Consider the following 23,489-nt stretch of genomic DNA (forward strand, 5'->3'; position numbering starts at 1 on the left):
GCACGACAGAAAGCAACCATTACGTCCGGCCGTCTCGCTGCCGAGCGCGCAGCCTCAGCTTCATAGGGCAATCTCCTTTTACGTGAACAAATATCCGCTAGACAGGCCGAGCACGCGCCCAAACGGCCCAACGTATCCAAAAGGCCGCCACGCCGCACGCACCACTCCAGCAACGCAAGCGCACAGCACACTGCGTACAAAGAGTGAGGGGCATTTCCGCTTGCGCCACCTGCGCCCTGTCCGTAGGGGACACCGTAGTGCGCTGCGAACACACGAAAAACGCGAGACGTCAAGAAGCCAACGCCGCGTCGATGAAAGAGAGAGAAAGAGAAATTTCGTCTAGACGTCCGAGTAAAAAAATAGTGTCGACGAAATGTAGCAAGCTGTGTCGAGCATCGAATGTCGAAGAAGCGATCTGCGGATGACACATCGATGAAACAAATGTTGAAGAAACGATCTGCCAATGAAACATCGCAGTGTCGATGAAACGATCTGTCTATGAAACCTTGTTCGATGAACTGATTGCCATTATAGAACTGCGCACCAAGAATGACACGGCTTGCCACATGAAAGTTGGGGTGCCCTACGTGATCAAGAGCGCGACAAAGAGACACACGGGGACGACCCCAAACCCCCAAACCACTCCAAACCAAACCAAGCAAAGCCGTGCCAAACTAATCCAAAGGAAACCAATTCAAGGACGGCTGCATGTATCAAGATAATAAATGCTGACAGTATTTTATAAAGGCCAAGAGGACTGAAAAACAATGCCGGCCGATGACCGGCAAGCACGGTCGATCAACAAAAGCAGAAGCAACTCGAGTGAAAAAGAAAACTCGACCTCCGCGGCCTCTGCTCATAGAATAGCATACGACTGACGGACACCACTGCCAACAAGGATCATGGTGAGATTTCGAACCAGAGGTACATCATGTGAATCCACCTTACCTAATATTAACGCCCTTCCATAACAGGAAAAAAAAAACATTGGTCGATGCATATGTTTACTATATATATATGCTGCTTAAACTTCCGTATAAATACATATGGGTGGCACAAAAAAAAAACGGGGGTGATAAATGTAATAATCGTTTATTTGTGTACATATGAGCGGGATATGCACAGCGCGGCGGTGCTCTAATCACTGCGACGTTGTCAGCGTAACCTGTCGGAAGGCGCGTTTGTTTTACCGCCGCCCTTGTCAGAAGGCGAATGTTCAACACTCCCACTTTCGACAGCTTGCATTTATAGTTTCTTTCGTAATTAATCCAGGTTAATGAATTTTGGTAGAAATGAGAGCAGCATAAACATAGACATAGTACATTTCTTTCAAATTGAATAAGCTGTTCAGAAGTTTACTGCTTTGGGGTAATTTCCCCACCGCACGACTCACGCGAAAACAAACCAACGACTTGCGAGAAAAAAAAAACACGAAGAAAGCAACCTGTAAGCGTGATGACCTGTGAGTGTGATGAGCGTGAGGACCTGTGTGAGTGTGAGGACCGTGAGGAGCTGGGAGTTTGAGGACCTGTGAGTGTGAGGACTGTGATCTGTGAGGACCGTGAGGACATGGGAGTGCGATGAGCATGATGACCTGTGAATGAGAGTTCCGTGATGACCTGTGAGTGTGAGGACTGTGATGTGTGAGGACCATGAGGACATGGGAGTGCGATGAGCATGATGACCTGTGAGTGTGAGTTCCGTGATGACCTGTGAGTGTGAGGACTGTGATGTGTGAGGACCGTGAGGACATGGGAGTACGATGAGCATGATGACCTGTGAGTGTGAGTTCCGTGATGACCTGTGAGTGTGAGGACCGTGAGGAGCTGTGAGTGTGAGTGCCGTGAGGACGGTGATTACCTGTGAGTGTGAGGACCTGTGAGTGTGAGTGCCGTGAGGACCTTGATGACCTATGCGTGTGAGGACAGTGAGGCCCTGTGAGTGTGATGACATGTGAGTCTGATGAGTCGTGATGACCTGTGAGCGTGACGAGCGTGACGACCGGTGAGCGTGACGACCGTGATTATCTGTGAGCGTGACGACCGTGATGATGACGGCCAGTGAGTTTTGGTTTTGTGTTGAACCGTGAGGGTGAGTCCGGGTGATGACCCTATTTTGAATAAATCGTGATCGTGAGTGGGCGTGAGTTCTGATTGCGGAAAAAATGGTGATCGTGAGTTTGAGTGAGGACAGCTTAAAATGCCGAACTATGGTCGTGGATGCGAAGACGGCACCTACGCTGCCACCACCACACTTGTTTCCGCCGTTTTTCGTTGTCGCCTTTGTCGGTATATTATCGAGGAGTGTCCTGTATTCCTCCAGTAAAGTATTTCATAGTACCCTTGGCTGGCTTGCAGTCTCTCGGTGTCCATGAAGTAAGCACGAGTGATTGCATGCCTGCCAAAGATACCTCCGCGAGCATGCTGCATGTGTGTGAGGCTTGTCGGTGTCTGCTGTTTGTGTTTGACCCACTAGTCCAAGGGTGCACAACATGTGCGGCCCGCGGACGTGACACTGCGAGATATGGTCGAGACGAAACCAGTGTGATGATGCCAGATATTGAAAACCTGTCTGCCAGTTATTAAAAACCTGCGTAGTTTCCCATAAACATTCTAGTGTAACGTTACTAGATTAGCTCAGTTGCGGAACTCCGGCGGAGGGAGGTATTCCCGCTCACCCCCTTCAGTCCGTTTCCTCCCGTCGTTCGAAGCGCCATCCAAATTTTCGTTTCAGAACTGTGCGTTCCAAAGAGTTCGGTGAAACGCCATTTAGACGCTCTGCTTCAAAACATAGGTGTTCTGTAAAATACACTGCAGTTACTATAGCAGCCTACCCCAAAGCGGTCGGGCGTCCAACGACGGGAGGCGGGCCGGGGGGTACTGCTGGGCAGAAACAGCGTCTATAAGCAGTTCCGTAACTGTGCTAATCTAGTAATATTGCTATTGGCGACGTGAGCGATCAGCAAAGGACTTCCCATCGACGGAAATAAGAGGAATGGAAGAACTTCAATTTTGACGGTGTTGGCGGTGTTGGTTTGAGAGTGTTATGATCTCAAGCTTCCACCATGCTCTTTACAAACACCTTCAAACTTGTTGTTCACTAGGCAGTGACGTCACGAAAGGTAACCATAGGAGGGCGCCACCAAAACACCTCGCCTAGGGTGCCTACATGTCTGTCTGTCTCAGGGTGAAGACATCCATTGTTGCCCTGAATGTGCCAGCGCGTGACGTTCTCGCGCACTCGGTGCCTGACTTGGGCGGTAAAATGGCGTCTATGCATTAGCCAAAGCTACGCGCTCGAGCTGAGTGACACCGGATCGCGCGCACTTCAAAATGCATAAAAAAACGATCGGGCGGAAAAATGGCTGAGATGTCACCACTCACGCAAAAGAGCGCGTGTGTATGAAGGCACTCTAACCTCGCCTATCTCGCCACCAATAGTGCAGCTCGGGCAATACGAAAGCAAACACAGATTTTGCAGCTTCGTGTCGCGAGCTTCACGCGCTATGTGCGCGGCCAAAAGCGTCGCTGCGGTCAGCTTTCCGCGATTGGCCAAACCATGGGCATATGAGCACTGTCAGACTGTCAACTTTGACGGTGTTAGTTTCGGATTGTGATGGCTCCTAGCTTCTATTGTGCTTTTTAAACACACCATCGAACTCGTCGTCGCCCTCGATGGTAAGTAGCCAGAATAACAACTGGTGACGTCACGGCGAGGCAAATCCCAGTCGTGACGTCACGAAGGGAAACAATAAAAGGGCGCCACCAAAACATCTCGGCGCTAATAGGGGGAGTTGACCAGATGCCGAGAACAGTCAGAAGAAAACAACAACAAAATAAAACGGAAGAGGCAGGAGAGAGGACGCCGAGATCCTGGGGACGCTTCGAAAAAAATTCGCGAGCTGCCAAAGATTTCCAACACAAAACAAAAATTAAAAAAACGATACAAAAAAGTCGTTTACAACTCCCTGTAACGCCGAATTAGAGCGCAGCTCTTGAGGAGGAGGATGGAAGGGTACCAGGGGAGGATATACCCCTCTTCCCTCCTCCTCACCTCGTTATCCTGCGTGCTAGTCCGCCACGGGGGTTACGTGACCTCACAGGGGCCCCCGTGACGTCAGGGGTCACGTGACATCGGGGGGGAGGGGGGTCACATGACCTCACGGTTGCGCCGACGCCGACGCCCGGCGAAAGCGCCGGCCGTCCTTTCCGCCGGGGGAGAGGGTGTGGGGGCCAGTTTCCGACCGAAAATCGGGGCGCCGGAGCCGAAATGAGCCAAACGAGGATGTCCAACGTCTCCGGTACCGGCGAGAGACCGGCAACGCCGGCGACCCTCCCCATCGAGGGACGGCCAATCACAAAATAGAAAATTTTCGCTGAATCTGGCAGATTCTCCAAAGTTAGGTGACCATGGGCACGGCTTCGGCAGGGGGAATTCAGCGTACTGTGCCCTAACGACGAAGCCAACAAAGCTCTTTTCGGGAAGAGGGAGGCCAGCGAGACGACGGGCGCATTGTGTGATGTTCACGGCTCTTGAACAACGGACATACAGAGATTTGGATTTACCGCTGAGCTGCTGCTCGAAATGGTGAGACAACATCGTTTCCTTTGCGATAGACGTAAATGCGATTTTAAGGAAGAACAGCCGAAGCAAGAAAATACGGTCGTCGATCATCGGGGACGAAATGCGGCGTAAGGAGTGATTGATGTGAAACGTGCTCGCGGTGGGTCTTGTCGTTTTTGTTTCGAAACGTGGAGACAAATAAAATGTTTTCAAACATGCAAGATCGTTTTCGGCGACCCGAACGCAAGCTCCAAGAAACAAAACAGTTGTGGCTGCGCCCATCGACGCCGATAGTCCGCTACTTTTGGTGGTCGACGCCGCCACAAAGCAGCCACAAGTACGGGATTACAAGATTGGTAGTAGAGATAGAGGGAAGTGGTAAAATTGCGCACGAAATAATAGGTTATACCGGTTATACAGTTTTACGGGATACAAACGTTGGACGCGGAATTTGAAAGGTGCGGAAAGATTTCTAGGCTAGGTGGCGCAAGCTACCGCCCAATATAAGGGGACCCAGCCGCCAGCATCCACCTATTCCTATAACCACCACCGGCGGATAAGTCGCCGCTCGTTCGAACACTCCGTTTTCGGCACGGCACCCACGGCGCTTTCGCCGGGACGGGGCGAGAGGCCGGCTGTGTGAATGAAGAGCTGCGCTCTAAAAGATGACGCGGCGGTGCTAAGATACACGGCGGCGCTTGCCTGGCAAGCCCAAGCTGGGCGTCAGGGTCCACTGCGTTCCTCATAAAACGCAATTCTGCATATGAATGTTTTATCGCTAGATCGAGATAGAGCCGCAAATTTGTTTGAGTAATAATAAGCTCAATAAAGCTCAACCACACAACATAAAAGGCATCCATTGCTACTATACAACACTGTTTTACAAACGAGAGGACGCGCTTTGCCTTCTTAGAACGCAGCTCTTAGGCGCTTTTTTCCGGGTTTCGCGGCGTCGGGGTAACCGCCCCACTAAATTTAGTGGAAAATTGAATTAGTGCTGAAGTCACGTGACGTCAATTCTCCCGCCAAATTTAGCGGGGAAAATGACGTAACATGACTTTGTGTCACGTCACCCATTAACAAATTCAGTTTCTCTGCTATATTTAGTGGGAGAACTGACGTCACGTGACCTCAAAACCAATTCAGTTTCCCCGCTAAATTTAGCGGAGAAAACGACGTCACATGACTTCGTATTACGCCACCCATGAACAAACTCACTTTCTCCGCTAGATTTACTGGGAAAACTGACGTCACGTGACCTCAACACCAATCTGAATTCTACGGAGGAGGGACATACCTACCCTCCGTACCCTCACCTACTCCTCCTTAAGAAATGCGCTCTAATTTCGCGTTACAGGGATTTGTAAACGTCTTTCATAATTATTAAGCATGGCCACCAAAGGGGTGTATCCCGATCTCTTAATCATATAATAAAAAAAATGCAATATGTTCATAAACACACATGTGGAGGGTCCAGCACTGCCAAAGAGCTCAAAAACCACTGAGTGAACAATCCGCTTGGCTGCTTTTTGATGAGGTTAGTGGCGTTGGCCAAACGACAGTGAGTTAACACATCGAAATCAAGTTCATGAGAGGTACATCGTGGTACGCACCATTTTTTAAAGCAATACAATTTTTCTGGGCGCATCAAAAAGCCATCACAAAACGAGTTATTGAGCTTCTCATACCTCGGCGAAAACCTGAATTGTTTATTTTTTTCTATAATTTGAATCGTATTCTTTTTCTTTTTTTTTTTTTTAGTATATCAGAGTTTGACGGTTACATCTATAAACCCAATTCTTTTTATACCACTTTTATTGCAGTCGACAATAGGTGGCAAAACCCAGTTAAACTCAGGATGCAACATCTTGTTAATTTCGCTTGGGGGAGGGGGGGAGCAATATTGAGACAGTCGAAATACTAGCGCGTGGGCAAACGAATTTTTGGAATCAATACCTTTTGGACTTTTCTTAGTAGCGTTCCTTAGGTGGTGGTTCCCATCGCAAGTAATTGAGCAACAGGTTCACTCGAAACTTGTGAAGAAAGGTATTCATGGAGTTGGAAGTGTCCTGATCGCTTTCGTGGGGACACTGGGCTGAGGCTATAGATAGAAGTTAGAACCAGATTGCTAACTTTGAATCATCGAGGCAAACGAACCGCCCCTTCATGGTCCTCCAGCTTTTCAAATGTTAATTAGTTTCTTTGTTTGTTTGTTTTTTTATTTATTTATACAAGGTGTTTCAGCTAACACGTGCCAAGACTTAAAGAAAGCTGGTGCACGCTAAGCATGTTAAACCAATACAGTACTGCTCACAGTTCTACTGAGCATGTCAAGATCGTCTTGCAATGTGCCAAACTGGCTATTAACAGAGATTAAGTAACTACATTTTTAAATATTAATTTGTGCACAATCTCTTCAATACAAGTTGCAGGGCGTGTTGAGAAACATCCCATCGTATCGTTTCCATAAAGCTCGCCTTTGCTGTTCTGCGCAAGGGCTACACTTATACAATAAGTACTCACAACGTAGTCAAATGCAGTCAAACGCTGACCTGTGTGAATGGTCTTCAAAGGCACACATTCACCTTGACCATGTTCTATTCTTGGTCTTCGCGTTCTGTGAGAGCGCCAGGAATTCGCCACATGGCCCATGGAATTCAACTAATAAACAGCAGCGCGGGTGCACACTTGTCTGCGGTACTCGAGGACCAAGAGTTATGCACCAAAATAAAGTGTTTGGTCAGCACTGTTGGGTGTACGAGGGCGAGTGCATGGCCTGAACGAGTGCCGTGCAAACAAAGGTTTCAACAGAACGGCGATCTCGCGTTTTCTCCTTGTATAGTATTCAAAACAACCTGACCGATAAAGTTACAGCACGAAATTGATGCTAACAAGGCCGTTGGACCTGATGGTATTTCTCCTGCTATCTTCCTTAAGTGAAGGTAATCTGTAGCATGGTATATATTCGTCATATTCAGTGAATCTTTGAAGACAGGGGTGGTTCCAGTGGATTGGATGACGACAAGCGTCAAACCTGTTTCTAAATCTGGATCTAAAGCCAATGTTCAAAATTATCGCGAAATTTCGGTGACATCAATCTCGTGCGAACTGTTTGAACAAACTATTTATAGTAACCTCTATTCCTTCTTGGATTCGAAGCCTTTTTTTTCCCCTCACAGCACGGTTTTTGTAGCGGGTATTCTTGCAACACACAGTTGGTGACTATTATCAGCAGATATACAGATCATTAGATCACAAGAAATATGTTGACTGTGTGTTCTTAGATTTTAGGAAAGCATTTGATACGGTTCCACATCAGCTATTATTGCACAAATTGGCTGTGCGAAACATAGATCGCAACGTTCTGAACTGAACACGGAATTATGTAGAAGGTCGAGAACAGCGTGTTGTTCTAAATGGTAGTACATCCACACTAACCCTGGCTACTTCGGGAGTGTCACAAGCAAGTGCTTAGGATCATTTTCTTTTTGTCCCTTATATAGATAAATAATAGCACCAAAAATATAGTCTCATATTAAACTATTCACCGATGGTTGCGTATATATTGGTAGATAAACTCGTCCGACGACCTTGGCTTATTGCAAACCGGCATAAGCATTTTATATATTTGGCGTAGTCAGTGAAAAATTAGCTTAAATTTGAATAGATGTAATCATATAGGTTTCTTGAGAAATCAGCCACACGCCTTTCAAAGCAACCTAATCAACGGTACCATCCTAAGCACTGTATCCGAGTGTGCTCACTTAGAATGCTACTTGCAGACTCCCTCAACTTGAGCAGTCATACAGAACGAACAATAGGAAAAGCCCAAGCGATTGTTTTTATTTTATCTGTAGAAATTTTAGGTCCCCGTGACGCAACGTTAAAAGAAGCACCCTACTTTTTTTTCCTACGAACGATCCTTGATTACGCGTGCGTCCTGTGGGACTCATATCACGACTTATAAATAAACTTGAGAAAATTCAGAACCAGACAGCGCGCTTCGTACTCAACGGCTATTATCCTTATGTTACAGAAATTAATGCTATATTGAAATGGGGAGCGCTCGGATGCAGAATAAAAAAAGTAAGATCAAAATTCTTCAATCGTGTATTTCATAATAAAGCAGGCATTCATAAGGCCACTATCTTTTGGAGCCATGCTACGTCTTCTGCCGTTGCAATCATTTTAAAAAGGTTGCTGTACCCAGGTGTAGAACAGACATTTTTGACAATTCATTCTTTGTTATAACCGCGATTGAGTGGAATGACCATCCGGAAGATTTTGTGTCAGTTCACGATAACGACTTACTCTTTTCTCGCTTATCATAGTGCACCCTACAATAACGCCCACAGGGCGATGTAGGTACATCGTAAATAAAAATAAATAAATAAATAAAAACAAACCCTCAAACCGCTCGAGCAGCGAATCCTCAAATGCTGGGTGGCGAATCATATTTTCCTCGTAGTTTACGTTATTTTTAGGATATCGTATTTTCGCAGTTTATTTTTCGTCAAATTCAAAGTGTTTTTCGTCTTGCTTTTTTTTTTTTTTTTTTTCAAAATTTTGGAGATTTTTGGGGGTTTTTTTATTCTAAATTTTCTGAAAATCAGAGTTTAATTTCGCAGTGTTTCCTATTAAAAATAAATAAGTAATATCCGGGTGTTAACGTATGCTAGATAAAAAAAAAAATAAAACGCGCTTGTATCAATCGAAATTTCTTCAGCTGGATTTCGCCTTGGTGCCATTGTTCCTCGACAAAAGTTGCACACAAGTGTTGCTTCGATAAACATCTATGCCTTCAAATTAATAAACTCCTGGAGGTAGTCGATGGGAAGGTCGTATTCATTTCATCCTATTCGATCGACCTACCCCGCGGCCGCTCGAGTTGGAGTAGTCAAAGATGAAATGGGGAACTTTGCACTGCCCCTCTTCCCCATTTTATTCAATATTTATGGTCCATAGCTTTCACTGTTACAAAAACACAACCTCTCCTTCCTTTAAAGCAGAAACAGTATGACATAAACTGGAAACCAAAACAGTGGCTTTTGTTGTGACCCGAAATTACAATGACCTATTGTCCTGAATGAACCTTGACGAGAAAAGCGGTAAGACCCCTTGACAATGGTCAGAGATATGAAAGATAACTGTGGTGGCATTTTCCCTGGTCCATTCACCCTGTGCGTTTATCTGACTTAATTGTAAAATGCCGCCTTTTTTTTAGGAGAGGGGGGCGGGGTGGCCTTGGCACAATAAAATACGGGGCTTATCGGATAAACTGAAATTTATCAAAAATTTTCCGGTGGGTGTCTTTCTGAGTTTTTATGATTTATCCAAAGCTACGGAACTCTGTACTGTAAAACCCTCTATTTTCGCGGCCCCTATCTTTCGCGAATCGGTCAAAGAGGACATAATCGCGGCCACTAAATTTCTCGAATTCCAGACGCTTGTAATGAAACTCTCGGATGCAGGAAAAAATGTCCCCCCAAAAAAAAGGCCCCAGGTGGGAAGTATGGAAAAATGTCCCCAAAAAGGGGGGGGGGGGGGGGGGGGGAGTTCTATCTCTGGGTTTGCCTGATCCTCCTTACCTTCGGGCGGTTCGGTCATATGTCCTTGGGATGCCGATGCCGTGTTCGCGACACTGTTAGCACGAACAGGACACCGGCGAACTTTCACATTTTACTTAGAGAGAGTATTAGTGGGAACGAAATTTTACCGTCTGCATTATATCCCTAAATGAGCACTTTCAGTACCCATGATAACTGTGATGACAACCTTTCGTTTCTATGAGATAACGAAAAAAAACGCGAGCGATAGCTTGTTCGTACTAGCAGTGTCGCGCGTTGTACCTATTTGGAAATGGTACACAAGTACCTCGCAAATTTACCCAAACACAGTAATTTGGTTTTGGCTTGAAGTGTTAAAATTTTTATTTCACAATAGAAAAAAATGCAAAAATTTGGTTTTGGCAACAACAATAGTTTGGTTTCCAAAATACCCACAGCAGATTACTTCGGTTTCTTTGTGTGACTTCCAGTCTCCCTTTCTACTAGTAGGCGGGTCAGGCCATTTGTGACCGGACAATGACAGGACCGCTCAAAGGCCATGAGAATCAAGGAAAACCCAGCAACAGACAACCTTTTGGGGACATTTTTTCCAACTTTCCACCTGGCGCCTTTTTTTTTTTTTTTTTTTTTTCATGGACATATTTTTTGGGGACTCTTCTTCCGGGGACATACTTTCTGGGGACGTTTTTTTTTCGGGGACATTTTTTTCCGGAACCCAAAACTCTCAATTACTGAAATTTTCGCGTGCCCTTAAATTTCGCGAAATTCGCGAAAATTAAGGTCTCGCGAATATTAAAGGGGCAGTCAAGTGGTTTTTGAGTTCGTGTTTTGATAATGACAGCTGAATTTAGACGCCTTAAGTATCCCTAAAAACCAAAAAGTATAGTCATACGGTGATTATTTCTTTAATAAAAATGTAATTGAAGGCCGCCAAACCTCGGATCCATCCGAAAACGAAACCACTCTCATTGGTCGTCGCACGCTTATCAAAAGGATCTCGGGCCAATGGCGTTGGACGACGTTCCGTCGCGCAGTGATCCCGAGGCACGTCCCGAGGTAGCCGCATCGGCCGAACCTCTTTGTCATTCGAGCTTCGATCATGGCGGAGTTCTCCACGCTCGAGGACCTGACGCCGTTAGAGGTTGAAGCTCTTCGGCGGACAGCCGACCTGGGGATGATTTCCTATGACGCCACTCCGACGTGCGATGTGGACGATAGCAGCGCTTCGGAGTCATGTTCGGGTTCCGAGGACGACGAAACGCAGACCTTTTCGGGCGTTCTTCGATTTGCGGTTGGGGCAAGTCGTAACCAAACCAACGTTTGACATCGCAGCGTTACCTCTGGTGCGTGATGTCAAACGATGTCGCCACGTTGACTTTCGCCTCGGGAGAACGGGGGGAAGGCTGGTTCAGACATGTGCAACGAGCGCGTACTTACGACTGCGTCCGTTGCAACCGGAGCGACCGGATCGACCGCACTGCGCCGCGCGTACACACACCTGTAACCACTACAACAAGCGCAGCGGGTCGTCAGCACGGCGACCGCTTCTGTACGCCGCCGTCAACTGTGTCAGCGGCCCCTCTAAAAAAGGGGACGCACTGCTACTCAATGCCGTAACAGAATATAGACAGACAGTTTTCTAGTCTAAAGCTTTATTATTTTTTCTTGATAGGCTTGCAGGGTACAGCGGATGAAAAAAATAAAATAAAAAGATGCAGCGCCGTCTTGGACGATCACGACTCTACTACACGACATTGCAATAGTACAAATATCGCCACACGCCTTTTCTACGATTATAAAAGACAATGTAATCTTAGCAGCGATATAGCAACGTAGAAATATGATTTCGTGATCAGATAGACGTTGCGAGCGTTCAGGATTGCTAACACTAATCACTTTTCTCCGGTGATGAAAACGCGTGAAAATTCGTATCCTTTATACGGTACGCGCCAGTAATACCTTGAACTTGAGCACACGCATGAAATGCGCCAAATCAGAAATCCGGGCGATGTTCGAGGACACAAACGCTTAGAAAGCACCACTGTAGTCGAAGTAAAACACGACGGCACGGGCGTTTCTGCCGTCTTGAGAGTGCCGCCACGACATCGCCGCACGAGTAGGTGGATGTTCCCTTCTAGTACGTGCTGGGTTATCATAGCGAAACACGACGAAAATTCACAGTCAAGGATAGCACTTTTACGCGGAACGATGAGCTTTCACCGGGCCGTCCATTCCGACGATCACCACCGACGCCACGTTTGCGGATAGAAGGAACCGGCCGGCCCGCGACCGGCACGACCGACCGACCTGCAACGCGCGGAGATACGTGCGCTTCCGCGCATCCCTGCGGAACGGGAAATTCACCCCCCGCGGAAGAAAACAAATAGAAAACGTAGTCCCTTGTTTTTGAAACGATAATTGCGCTATCGCGTATTCTAAACTAGAAATATTTTACGTCTTGTGAAATTATCACGCACAACATATTTAAATGAACTGAAAATTGTTTTTTTAGCGAAACTTTAAAAAGACCGCCAAAATTTTTAAACATACGATAATTTCATTGGTCCTCGCAAGTACAGAAAAGAGTCCGCACGTATTTTATTCCTGCGTGATTAATAGGCGTTTCTGCCTTCTAAAACTGAAGATACTCATTCACTGACACTTCCTTAACACCATCGCACCAAAAAGTAGCTTCTCCAAAAACCGCTTGAGTGTCCCTTTAAGGGTTTTCCGGTAGCCCGTTGCAACTCAAGAAGGTAGAGCGAGGGTAAGACAGGCCAGGGAGGAGGAAGCAGACGGAACGCTGGAGAAGAGAGGAGGAAGCCTCCTTCTCTCTTTAGCATTCCGTCTGCTTCCTCCTCCCCGGCCATCCTTACCCTCGCCCTACCTTCTTGAGCTGCAACGGACTACAGTTACTTTATAAGGTCTCCTTTTGATATGTTTTAGTATGTAAAAAACAGCAGTCATATCCCCATATTGCACAGTAATAGTTGAAAACGAGCGTGTTGTTAAATTGATACGAAAACTTGAAAGCAAAAAACATCAAGTACGAGGACGGAAACAAGGGCTTCTTTAAAAGATTTCCGCTCTCGTCCTCATTGTTAAATTCTTTCAAGTTTTTGTGCCTATATTGCACAAGGCTAGTATATCTAGGGCGAACTTACAGCTTCGGCACTATTCCATATTTAGCTCATGTAGGATAGTGGCATAGGCCTATCTTTACCACCAAAGTGGGGGTCTTATATGCGAATTTTATGCTATAGAAGCGGATTTATTGGCAGCCTTTCAACCGTGAGAAGAAAATGAAAAAAAAAAAAAAACGGATCTCGCATATTCGTTTTAACTGAGTCGCATTTGGTATGTTTATTATCTAATCTGGCAGTCAAATTAAACCAACATTTTTGATTTATTCTTTACATTATTCAACAGAGAGCTTGCAAATAAATATCGTCTCTCTAGTTAGTGCAGTTTCGCGCCAACCTCTATCACCGTCTCCTCCAATGAGCCACAAGAAAATACCAGAAGAAAGGGAAACATACCGACGACACAGGATAACACAGCTCGCAGCTGCTGCACAAACAGCGATGGCCATAAACAATGGCTAATATGTTAGCTTTAATGACAAAAGCTTTTCGAGCGAACCAAATAAAAAGCTATGTATATGCACTGCTGCTTATTCTGCGCAGCCATCTCTTCATCCGAGACAATACGAAACTCGTGGATTGAGGTCGCCCTGAATATTCCACGGTTAACCCGATTATCACGAAAGATAAAAATACATAACGTTTGTTATGGGTCAGTTTCGGACCAAGGCATTCATCCTGATCAGGATGATGGGTAAGTGCTGGAAATCTGCATTCAATCACAAATTGAAACCACTTCCAAAGTCATCAATTTTTCTTCCAATCTTGATTTTAAATTTTGCGTGTTCAGATCGCGACATAGTTAGCACGAACACTTGATTGACGATATAAATTATATTTTTGTTTTTCTTTTCAGGCGCACTTAGAAAGTTGTGGTTGGTTAAGCCTACCTACATAGCATCTTTTAAGAGTTGGCGTTCGGCACCAATGTGATAGAATGCGAAAAATCGCCAGCATCACGTTTGCACGAACTGTGTAAGGCAGTGCATTTATTAATTTATTTGCCTTCAAGGTACAATGTACCTTACAGATGAGAGTGAACACCCGAAAAAATATGTCAATTCAATCAACTTATAATGCTGCAGTTTTAGTGTTTGTTTAAAAATAACAGCGATACTAACTTCATCAATGGAAGCGGGAAGGTGCTTCCAGTCATATGATGCTCGAGTTACAAATGAGATGACGAATGTGTGAGTGTTCACCCTTGTGGAATGAACACAGACGTGTATTTTTACGGCGAGAAGGCGAATCAGGTAATGCTTCATGTTAGGTATACACTGACAGTACAGTCTCCGGTCAAATTGAAGCAACCTGCTCCGTTTTGGAAGGCTTACAATGTAGTGATCACATTTTGATGACCGGGGTCCCATGTGAGCTAGAAAATCGCACAAGGGTTAGCAATTTATAGGCAGGTCCCATGCGTTTGCTTTGTTGCCAGTACACGCACAGCACATAATAACCTCTGATGCTTACCAGCCAGACGAAGTGCGCCCTGAACCTGGGCTGTGGACGCATGCACGGCGTATGAAATTTTGCGAATAAAAGCTACTGCGCATCAACAGAACACGCTAGAAGGGTCAACTATATATCCGGGGGTAGGTTTGAAGCACCCATAAGGCTTATGGGTCGTCGCTTCCACCCCCCTCCCCCGCCCCTCCCCCACACCTGGCTACGCCCTGCCCCGCACGACATGCAATCTCGAACGTATTTCCCCTCCAGTCAGGCTGTGCACATTTAAACTTTGCTTGTAGCATGCGAGAGGTTTTGGATCAAGCTAGGGGTACCAAAACTTTTTCTGGTGTCCTCCTAGCTGCAGTACCTTGATGGCTGGCATGTAGCGTCTCAAGCATTGTCTGTCTTGCCACCATGGAATTTGAAGCGCGATGACTTCAGTGGGTTAGTACACAACTAAGAGTAAACTCTCTGCGATCAAAATATCGGCGCAACCCAAGCGCTATATTGTCTAACTAAAGTCGATATACTACTCTTAGTAATTAAGTAATAGTAGTAGTAGTGTTAATATTAGTAGTAGTAGTCGTGGGTGTAGAAGTAAAAACAAAAACGCTTGATAATTGTTGCAATGGCGCCAAATAACACCAAAGGTCCACATAACAATGGTATGCAAACATTTTCGATATGTTATCTGTTAGCTATGTTTTATTGATCACACCGAACGCATTATTAATTCATATTGTTTATAAGCTAAAACACAAAAAAAAAAAAGAAGCAATTCTTTTTTTTTTCTGAGGCCCGTAAATAACTTAAGCGGCCCTGACGCTATAGTGCATGAAGTACATTTTTAGTGTATAAAACAGCGCAGCAGTTTGTAAGCCCACGAGTCTTGCTTTTCCGCAGCGTTTTGGGCCTTCCTCCAGACAACACTGGCGTTTACCTGTCCACGGCTGGCTCCTACGTCCATTGTAAGTTCTCCCAAAACGCTACAAAAGCCATATGCATTAATGCACGAAGAATTAGTTCAGAGTTCCAAAAGTACTAGCTATAAAGCTTCTCAACCGGCAGAGATGTCCTCTTGCTTTATTCTATCGATTTTGTACATTCGCAAGTCTGCAACGTGTACTCATAAAGTGTAAGCAGTTTGCTTCCTCGCCGTGACCCCTTTTTAGAATAACCTTGGGGTCAAATCTGCTACAACTGTGAGATCAGATAAAAGATTCTGAATTGTTGAAGTAAACCTTGATCTTGACTCGAACCACCCAGTGAGTCACAAGGCGTCACTGGTCTCTACTCTCTTGTCTAGACTAGAGCAATGACAATCTGTTCATCAGAAAAGTATAGATAAAAGGAGAAACAGACCATCCTTGCTGACCTCCAATGAAACGGCTACACAAGGAGTTTTGTTCAGCGCGTCGCCCGTCGACAGTGTTGCACGCGCCATAACCATGGGTCGCCGGGTGACGCACAACACCGCCCCATCGCGCGCATCAGCGTCCCCTATGTAAAAGGGACCAACGTGGCACTAGCGCGTGTGCTCCGAAAAGAAGGGATCCAAGTGGCGCACAAGCCAGTGTCAACATGAGGACAGCTTATGCCAAGGCCGAAGAATCGCCTCCCAAAAGAAAAAACACTACGAGTGGTTTACAAGATACCGTATGCAGAGTGCCCCCGCCTACATCGGCCGGCGAAACTATATATTTTTCCGAACGCATGCGCCACCACCAGATCGATGTGCGCAATTTCGATAGCGAGCGTAGCGCCGTCGCCGAACATTGTCAGGTACTTGATCATCGGATCGACTTCACGAACGCCCACGTGATAGACACTGAACCACATATCTGAAAACGTCTGTTCTTGGAGTCGCGGCACATTCAGAATACACCGGGGAACATTAACAGATCCATCCACCGACTTACCATCTCTTTACGTCCAGGGCCTGTGTCACTTCAACATAACATCAACTCGGTAGAAGAGGAAGAAGAGGTCGAAGCTCTCGCTGTCCAATTCCATTTACTCACCCCCTGAAGGAGTCAAGTCGACCCCGAAACGTTAAAACTGATTGTTTCTGAGTTTTTGGCTTGAGACGCATGTTGAGAATCACGCAGTGCATGTGCTTTCGGTACTCACCCTAGCAGCACACTTCCCCGGCTCATACTTGGGCCAGTTTGATGCAAGCTTGTAACAGGCTCGAGCCAAGTTGGCTCTATCTCGCGCCAGTCTGGCCCAAGCCTGCATGGGCCGAGCAAATCTGCTACTTACTTCTGCAACGTTGTTTGTTTGTTTGTTTGTTTTGTTTGTTTTTCCTCAACGTAATTGCAGCTTTTTAGAAGCAAAAAAAAAAATGGGTTTCTTATTTTGTTCTATTTTTAATACTGAGTGTGTGCCTTCGATGACCCACTACTTAGATTATTTTTGGTGTATGTGTCTAACACAGCATGACCACTGTGAACAGAGTGAGAGCGACTCAAACCGGCCAGCTCTCGATCGGCAGTTTTCGGGCGGAAAGAAAACGAATTTCGAGTCGCAAATTGTGCTCTGGGCGGTCGGGCTCTCGTATGTTATGTACAAATAAAAACCTTGCTGAGCATAAATATCCTGTCAGTGTTCCTTTAAAGGTAAACGAAGGATAGCGCACACGAAGCCGTTTCGTTGCATAAGATTCAGTTTTAAAATTCGTTCTTGTACCCAAAGATCTAGACAAAAAAAAGATTGCGCAGATTCCCACTGATGAGCGAGTCACTTCCCTATGCCTTTCATATCTTCTTTCCCACATTTCATATTGACTTTCCTGCTTGTTTTAATAAACGAAAAAGAAAATGGAAGCAAAAATACGGTATTCAAAATGGCATCTGTTTAAGACAGGCTAAGAAACTCGTGCTTATTTGTGACCCAGCCCTCATCTTGACATCGGATATTTCCCAAGCTGGCAGGAGGAGTGCCCTTTCCGAGTATTCCCCTTGTTGAAAGAAACTGTGTCTGCTATTGGTAACCCCCCTCTTGATAAGTAACTGACGACGATTCACGGCATTACTGATGTTCATTATTAGAACTTTTTTAAGCGTTTTGCTTTAACGCAATATAAAAACCGTTTTTCTTTTTTTTTTTTTTTTAGTTTGAGGGGTTGTGCAACAGGTTTTTATTTTTTTTTTAATTCGAGCTGTCAAACGTACTTTTTGTTGTTGTTTTTTCCAGAGCGGTAAGATCATCCCCTGCCGCTTCTTATGCATAAAGATAAGCTTCGTGGAGATGCCTTCCATTATACTGGAGAAGGAACGGGACGGTGCCATGTGCAAGGTAAGGTGTTCGTTTGTACCCTGCCCTCGCCTAATATGAAGAACCAATCACTGTGGAAAGGTCGGACGCGTCTTCTTTGTGTCTAGAGCGCGTGATGAGTCAGTCGATGATATCAGTGAAATATACTCTAAGCGAATTACAAGGCATTCATAATTTGGTTATCCTCAATCTGCTCATAAACTAAGCTACTCAAACTTTTCAGCGTTATACAAGTCGGAATCTGGCGGATACGTAAAGAAACACTCAGAGCTCCGAATGTGCTTTTCAATTCAATAAATGCGCCGTCTGTTGTTGTTGTTTTGTTATTGTTGTTGATTTTGTTTTTGCCCCCAACGGACTCGCCTGGTGATACGGAAATACGTATACGAATACTTGAGAAAATATGGCGTGCTTGTGTGCATCGCTGGCGCAAAAATCTGAGCACTTCTTTCCTAATGACAAAACGTGTTAAAAATTTTAGCTTTAGGATTGTATTGCGACATCTCTTTATCTAAACTCAAGTACTTATTCGCGACGTTCGGAAAAAAACGACGAATATCTCTTACGCACTCGGGATGTGCTTTCCGCACTGGACATTATTTCTTTTCGTTTCTGCATTTTTCAGTTAGCCAAGAAGAGTAGATTTAAGTGAACAACTGAGGGAGGAAAACCTTGTGTTACCAAAACGAAATGGCTCACGTAGTGGTCACGGCTTTCTCGCAGACGCTGTTTCTTCGACGCGGAGGAACGTGCCAAGGCGGCTCCTGCGTTCCTTTCCCGACAGACGGCAATCCTCCAACGACAGGATCAGTGACTGAAAAAGGTAAGATAGCTTGAAGGGGTGGAAATTGAAGACGCAACATGCGCCTGAGCGACTCACTCGAGGGTTTTAGATCAACTACCTATTCAGCTTTGTCGAATATACTTCAAATGAACCTGTGGAAAAATGTCCTGCTTTCGCTGAATAGTGTTTAGCAAGAATTTCTTATATTAATAATACAGAACGTGCATTATTTCTTGTCATTAAGAAAATTAAAAAAATCGAGTACCGCAGCCAGCACAGCCTGTGGCGTGGTCTGGTGCCCGTTATATAAGACTGTGTTCATCACAGCCACGCGCTGGAGTTGTCTGAAGCTGTAGTACATTCGTGTGACAAATGTGATTAAGTGAAATGAATAAAATAAAAAAGAAACAAAGTTAGATGTAACTTATGACTGCATCATGCATGCCCCACTGCCTTGTAGCAGAGCTGGGCAGTATCACGATACAAATGTTTAGAAATAGTGTATCATATACACTTTCGACTATCTGTATTTCCGTATCGAGATACATTTGAAAAATAAATCGGTATCTCACTAGTGAAATACATTTACAATATTATATCACTTGTATCGGGATACTTTGTCACACTTTTTTTTTTATTATTTTTCTGTCAAAAATTAACTCAGGTTTATATCACTAACCGAAAATTACGTTTTCGGCGCAAGGGATCGCAAACTTTATAATAGGAACCCTCCAGATACACTCCACTATGGGGATAATCCTGGTTGCAGCTTGCATATTGCAAACGGTCACCAAAGCTTAAAAAAAAAAAAACTAGAGTGGTGCGAGGAAAGGTCAATTGTTCACGGAGTGAAACGCTTGAAAGAATGTGAGTGCCGTGCAGAAAACTACCAGTCATACACAGTAAAACAAAACTTGTAATAAGGATAATGGCGCAGGCTAACTAGTGAACGGTCATACTTATAAAACCTAGAGACAAGGAACACATTTTTTTTTACTATTGCCTTGGGGTTTTAAAGGTAAGTCAGTAAAGAACTTGTTGACGTGGCTTCTCCTCCGCTTATGTTGCAACAAGTTCCATGCGGCCAAGGGTGAGTGGCATTGAGTGCAGACAGGCCTTACCTCCTTCTTCAATCTTCATAGCCTGTGTGACTCAGAAGCAGTGAGTACGACGGTATAAGACACACACCCTTCCGGCAAAACACGGTTCACTTTGGGCAAACTCCTTTTTGTCAAGGACGAAAAGCTATCGCCTGCTTTTATTACCTGTAAGTTCCAGTGGGGGTCATAATGTTGTTTTTTCTTTTGGCATTCGAGATGATATTTGTGGATAAATGAAGAGTTCGAGGTAAGAGGAGGTGCATCAGCTGACGCAAAGAGAGGAGCAGAAGCACCACCATTTAGATTCGCCGCAAGCTGCATTCCTCCGCACCCAAGCGCCGTTCAAGAAACAATTTATCTCTGGATGTATTTGTATTTGTATTCCGGGATGCTTTATGTCAGTTTCTCCAAAATTATCTCAGGGATACCCTGTTGCATAAAAGACAAATGTATCTCAGTATCTGCGTTGCGGCTTTGAAATACATGTATAGCACTATTTGTATTCCGGTATACTTGTTGGAGTATTTCAGCCCAGCCCTGCCTCTTAGTGTCTTAAAGAAAGAGAGAGGATATACTTATTAGGACAAATATCGTGATGAAGTTTGATCAAAAACATCAACACCGAACAGTTAGGGTGCTGGGATGCGAACCTTCGATGTTAAATTTTTCGACAATATCATCAATATCGAAGGTGTTGTATAAGACAATACCTTCGATATTGTCCTTTTTCGAGTAAACACAACTCTTTAATTGTTATCTAAAGTGCCGAGAACGATTAGTAAATGAAGCCGGGGAGACCTTTTTTATATTCATTACGTGAGTGTAACCGATTCTCCCAGATGATGATTTATGGGGGAAGTGAAGGATGAGTAGAACTCACGAATCCCCACGATTTAATATTTTATTTGCGTATTCGGTATAGCTCATGACTCACAAGAAAGCCTGTTGACAAAGTTGTAGAGTTCTTTACATCTATGAGAGTTCGAATAAGAAACAAATTTATTTTGGTTTATACCGGTCACAGAATCATCCTCTAAATTTATAGAACGGTGTTAATTGAATGCAGCGCAATGTCTCCAAGCAACATAAATGTTTACGTGGTATTTCCGAGATATTGCTTCAGCCGAGCTAAGGACACCTTGTTAGCTTCACCTATTATTTTAGACTCCAATCTCGAGTATGCCAGTTTGACCGTTTAAATAAATGATTCATTGAGTGTAATATGAGTTGTCAATGCCAAAACCCATCGCAATTTTTTGTTTCTTCAAGTTTATGTAGGAGCCAAAACCAACTGCGAACCGAGTGCGCCTGATGCGACCAGCAGGCCGTATAGGCTGCCTACTTCTAGCCTAAAGATGAACTTCGTCCTCCGATTAACAGAAACATCCTAATTTGTTTTTCGTTATTGCGCAGCGCCAAATTGAGTTGCCTATCCTTCACTTCCGAGATATTGTCCTCTTTTATGAGAGCTCTAGTGCTTTCTCAGTTCACCAATTAACTGGCTTGTGCGTTGCCTGCACGAGAACCTTCGTGGATTGCAAGGTCGCAGCCATATCGCTAGGCATTTCGGTCAGATATTTAGGCAACCGTTATAATGGAGCTCTGCTATTATCTTAGGCATCTACCCCAATGACCCATACGCGTGAAGCTTTGCAGTTCGACGCCATGTATTGGAATGAACTTTACTAGAGTCAAATATACGTGTTCCTACTCAACTCTTTTCGAAACCTCATCAAGCAACATTGGCGGTCGCCATTTTTGGGGCCCGAAGCGTGTGATTGGATCCGAATCCTCGCCCAACGCTGACGCAGTACTCGCGTCCAATACATGATCAGAGTACGCGCTCAAACAACGGAGGACCCAGAACATCGGCGCACGAGCTACAAGATGTCCCGCATCTATGAAAAGGGTATATTCCTGTCAGGGTGTGCGAAGTTATACCATGAGCTCTGTCAAGTGTACGTCTGTATAAGGATAATCGAAAAGTGACATATTGTACTGTTACAGCACAGCCACGTATTGATGAGCCACCTGTCAAGGTACCTCTAATCACCGGAGTGTCCGTTTCTCTTCCATCTGCTTTACAAGCACCGGCATCACGACCATCTGACGAGCTACCATCTGTTCCTCTGCAGCCCGCGTCACCATCAGTCGATTTCAGTCCATCAACAGTCGTCCCATCAAGTACGTTCGACGCCCCTGTTCCGGAACATCTCTCCAGCGTAGATGAAGAAAAATAATACAAACAAACTAAGATCAAGCATCGAATTAGGGTTGCGCCAGTGGACACAAAACGTAGCTGCACAATCAGTATCCTTTACTCTCTCTCTCTCTCTTTCTCTCTCTCTTTCTTTTTCTCTCACTCGCTCTCTTTCTTTCACTGGGTCCCCAGGGATGAACAGCGACATCCAATTACCAAACTAACCCAAATTTGGTTTATATTTGGTTGTATTTTCACCCTTCGCCATCACTTTCTTTTTCGCTTTATTATTGAGGCCCTCGTGCCTCGATAACAAAGTTTCACATATATTGGGAGCTTCCTCCCAATGTATCTGAAACTTTGCTCCTTTTTGCTACTCAGTCACGTGTTGATCAGGCATCTGTTGACGAGTATGTGATACTGCCACATGTTCATCAAAACTTCACTAGCAGCACAATAGAAAATCATCACACGCCAACTCCTTAAAACATTCCACGTTTATGTAGGGCTTTGCAGTCATGTTGCTCGAGATTGTTGCGGACAGAAACTGGGTGTTTAATAGTGTCGAGATGAATATACAAATACAGGTGACTGACGAAGTGTATCCCGCCTCCAGCAGGAACGTCTATTGCGGAAGCACTCGAGAAAAATTCAGAAGCTAGACCAGAACCATCGCTCACTACATCTGTTTCACGGACCCCGCCACCACGATCACCCGTGGCCGCGCTACCTGCACAACCGACTGCAACAGAGACACCGGAGGGACCACCTGACGGTGGTGTACGACCACCAGGGGTTTCACCAAGTACGTTCAACATGTGGGTTTCAATCGAGCCCAATCAAAGCGATGTATGCTAAACCGCACATCAAAGACAGAGCTTGAAGCATACGACATCGTAATGTAGTCGCCGCGTGTGCGCAAAATTTGACTGCGTCCTTGTTGAACTCCTCGGACACCAAGATAGAGTTGGTAGCATTTCCCACGTTGCCCCCCCCCCCCCCTCCCCGCTTCCCTCCACCCCCATGAAGATTATTACTTCTATTCACTGATTAGGTAGCATCAGGCAATAACAGCTGTTGGTGCGATAGATAGCAGCAACGAAGCATACATTGTAGTTGGAGGTTAAAACACTCGCATCTAGCACGTTTATTTATTTATTTATTTACACTCATCGCTATGGGAGTGATGAGCGAGATTGATAACTGCAAGGAAGAAAATACGCTGACGACCTGGTTAGGAAACATCTTAATCTATAAACCCTGAGACAAGCAGTTACATTATAATGAACACGACACAAACTCTGAGATTTTTGGTCGAGTTGTTCTTTTTTTTTTATTCGTCCTTGTTTGATGGTTTAGATTATTAGATTGATAACTTCGTCTACTACACATGTCAGATTATGA

General features: G+C 45.0%; 1 protein-coding gene across 1 annotated transcript in view; it reads left to right on the forward strand.

Annotated features, from left to right (window-relative positions):
- Positions 1 to 4,497: 4,497 nt before the first annotated feature.
- The window catches only part of LOC121835937, a 42,694-nt gene continuing 23,702 nt past the window's right edge, over positions 4,498 to 23,489 (forward strand). The window contains exons 1-4 of the mRNA XM_042290502.1: positions 4,498 to 4,587; positions 15,629 to 15,693; positions 17,921 to 18,022; positions 18,725 to 18,824. Of these exons, the coding sequence (XP_042146436.1) occupies positions 17,975 to 18,022; positions 18,725 to 18,824 (148 nt within the window). The 5' untranslated portion in view covers positions 4,498 to 4,587; positions 15,629 to 15,693; positions 17,921 to 17,974. The remainder of the gene's footprint in view (positions 4,588 to 15,628; positions 15,694 to 17,920; positions 18,023 to 18,724; positions 18,825 to 23,489) is intronic.

Source organism: Ixodes scapularis, unplaced genomic scaffold (assembly GCF_016920785.2).
Source record: "Ixodes scapularis isolate PalLabHiFi unplaced genomic scaffold, ASM1692078v2 PGA_scaffold1__304_contigs__length_218370807, whole genome shotgun sequence".
NCBI classification, from domain to species: Eukaryota; Metazoa; Arthropoda; class Arachnida; order Ixodida; family Ixodidae; genus Ixodes; species Ixodes scapularis.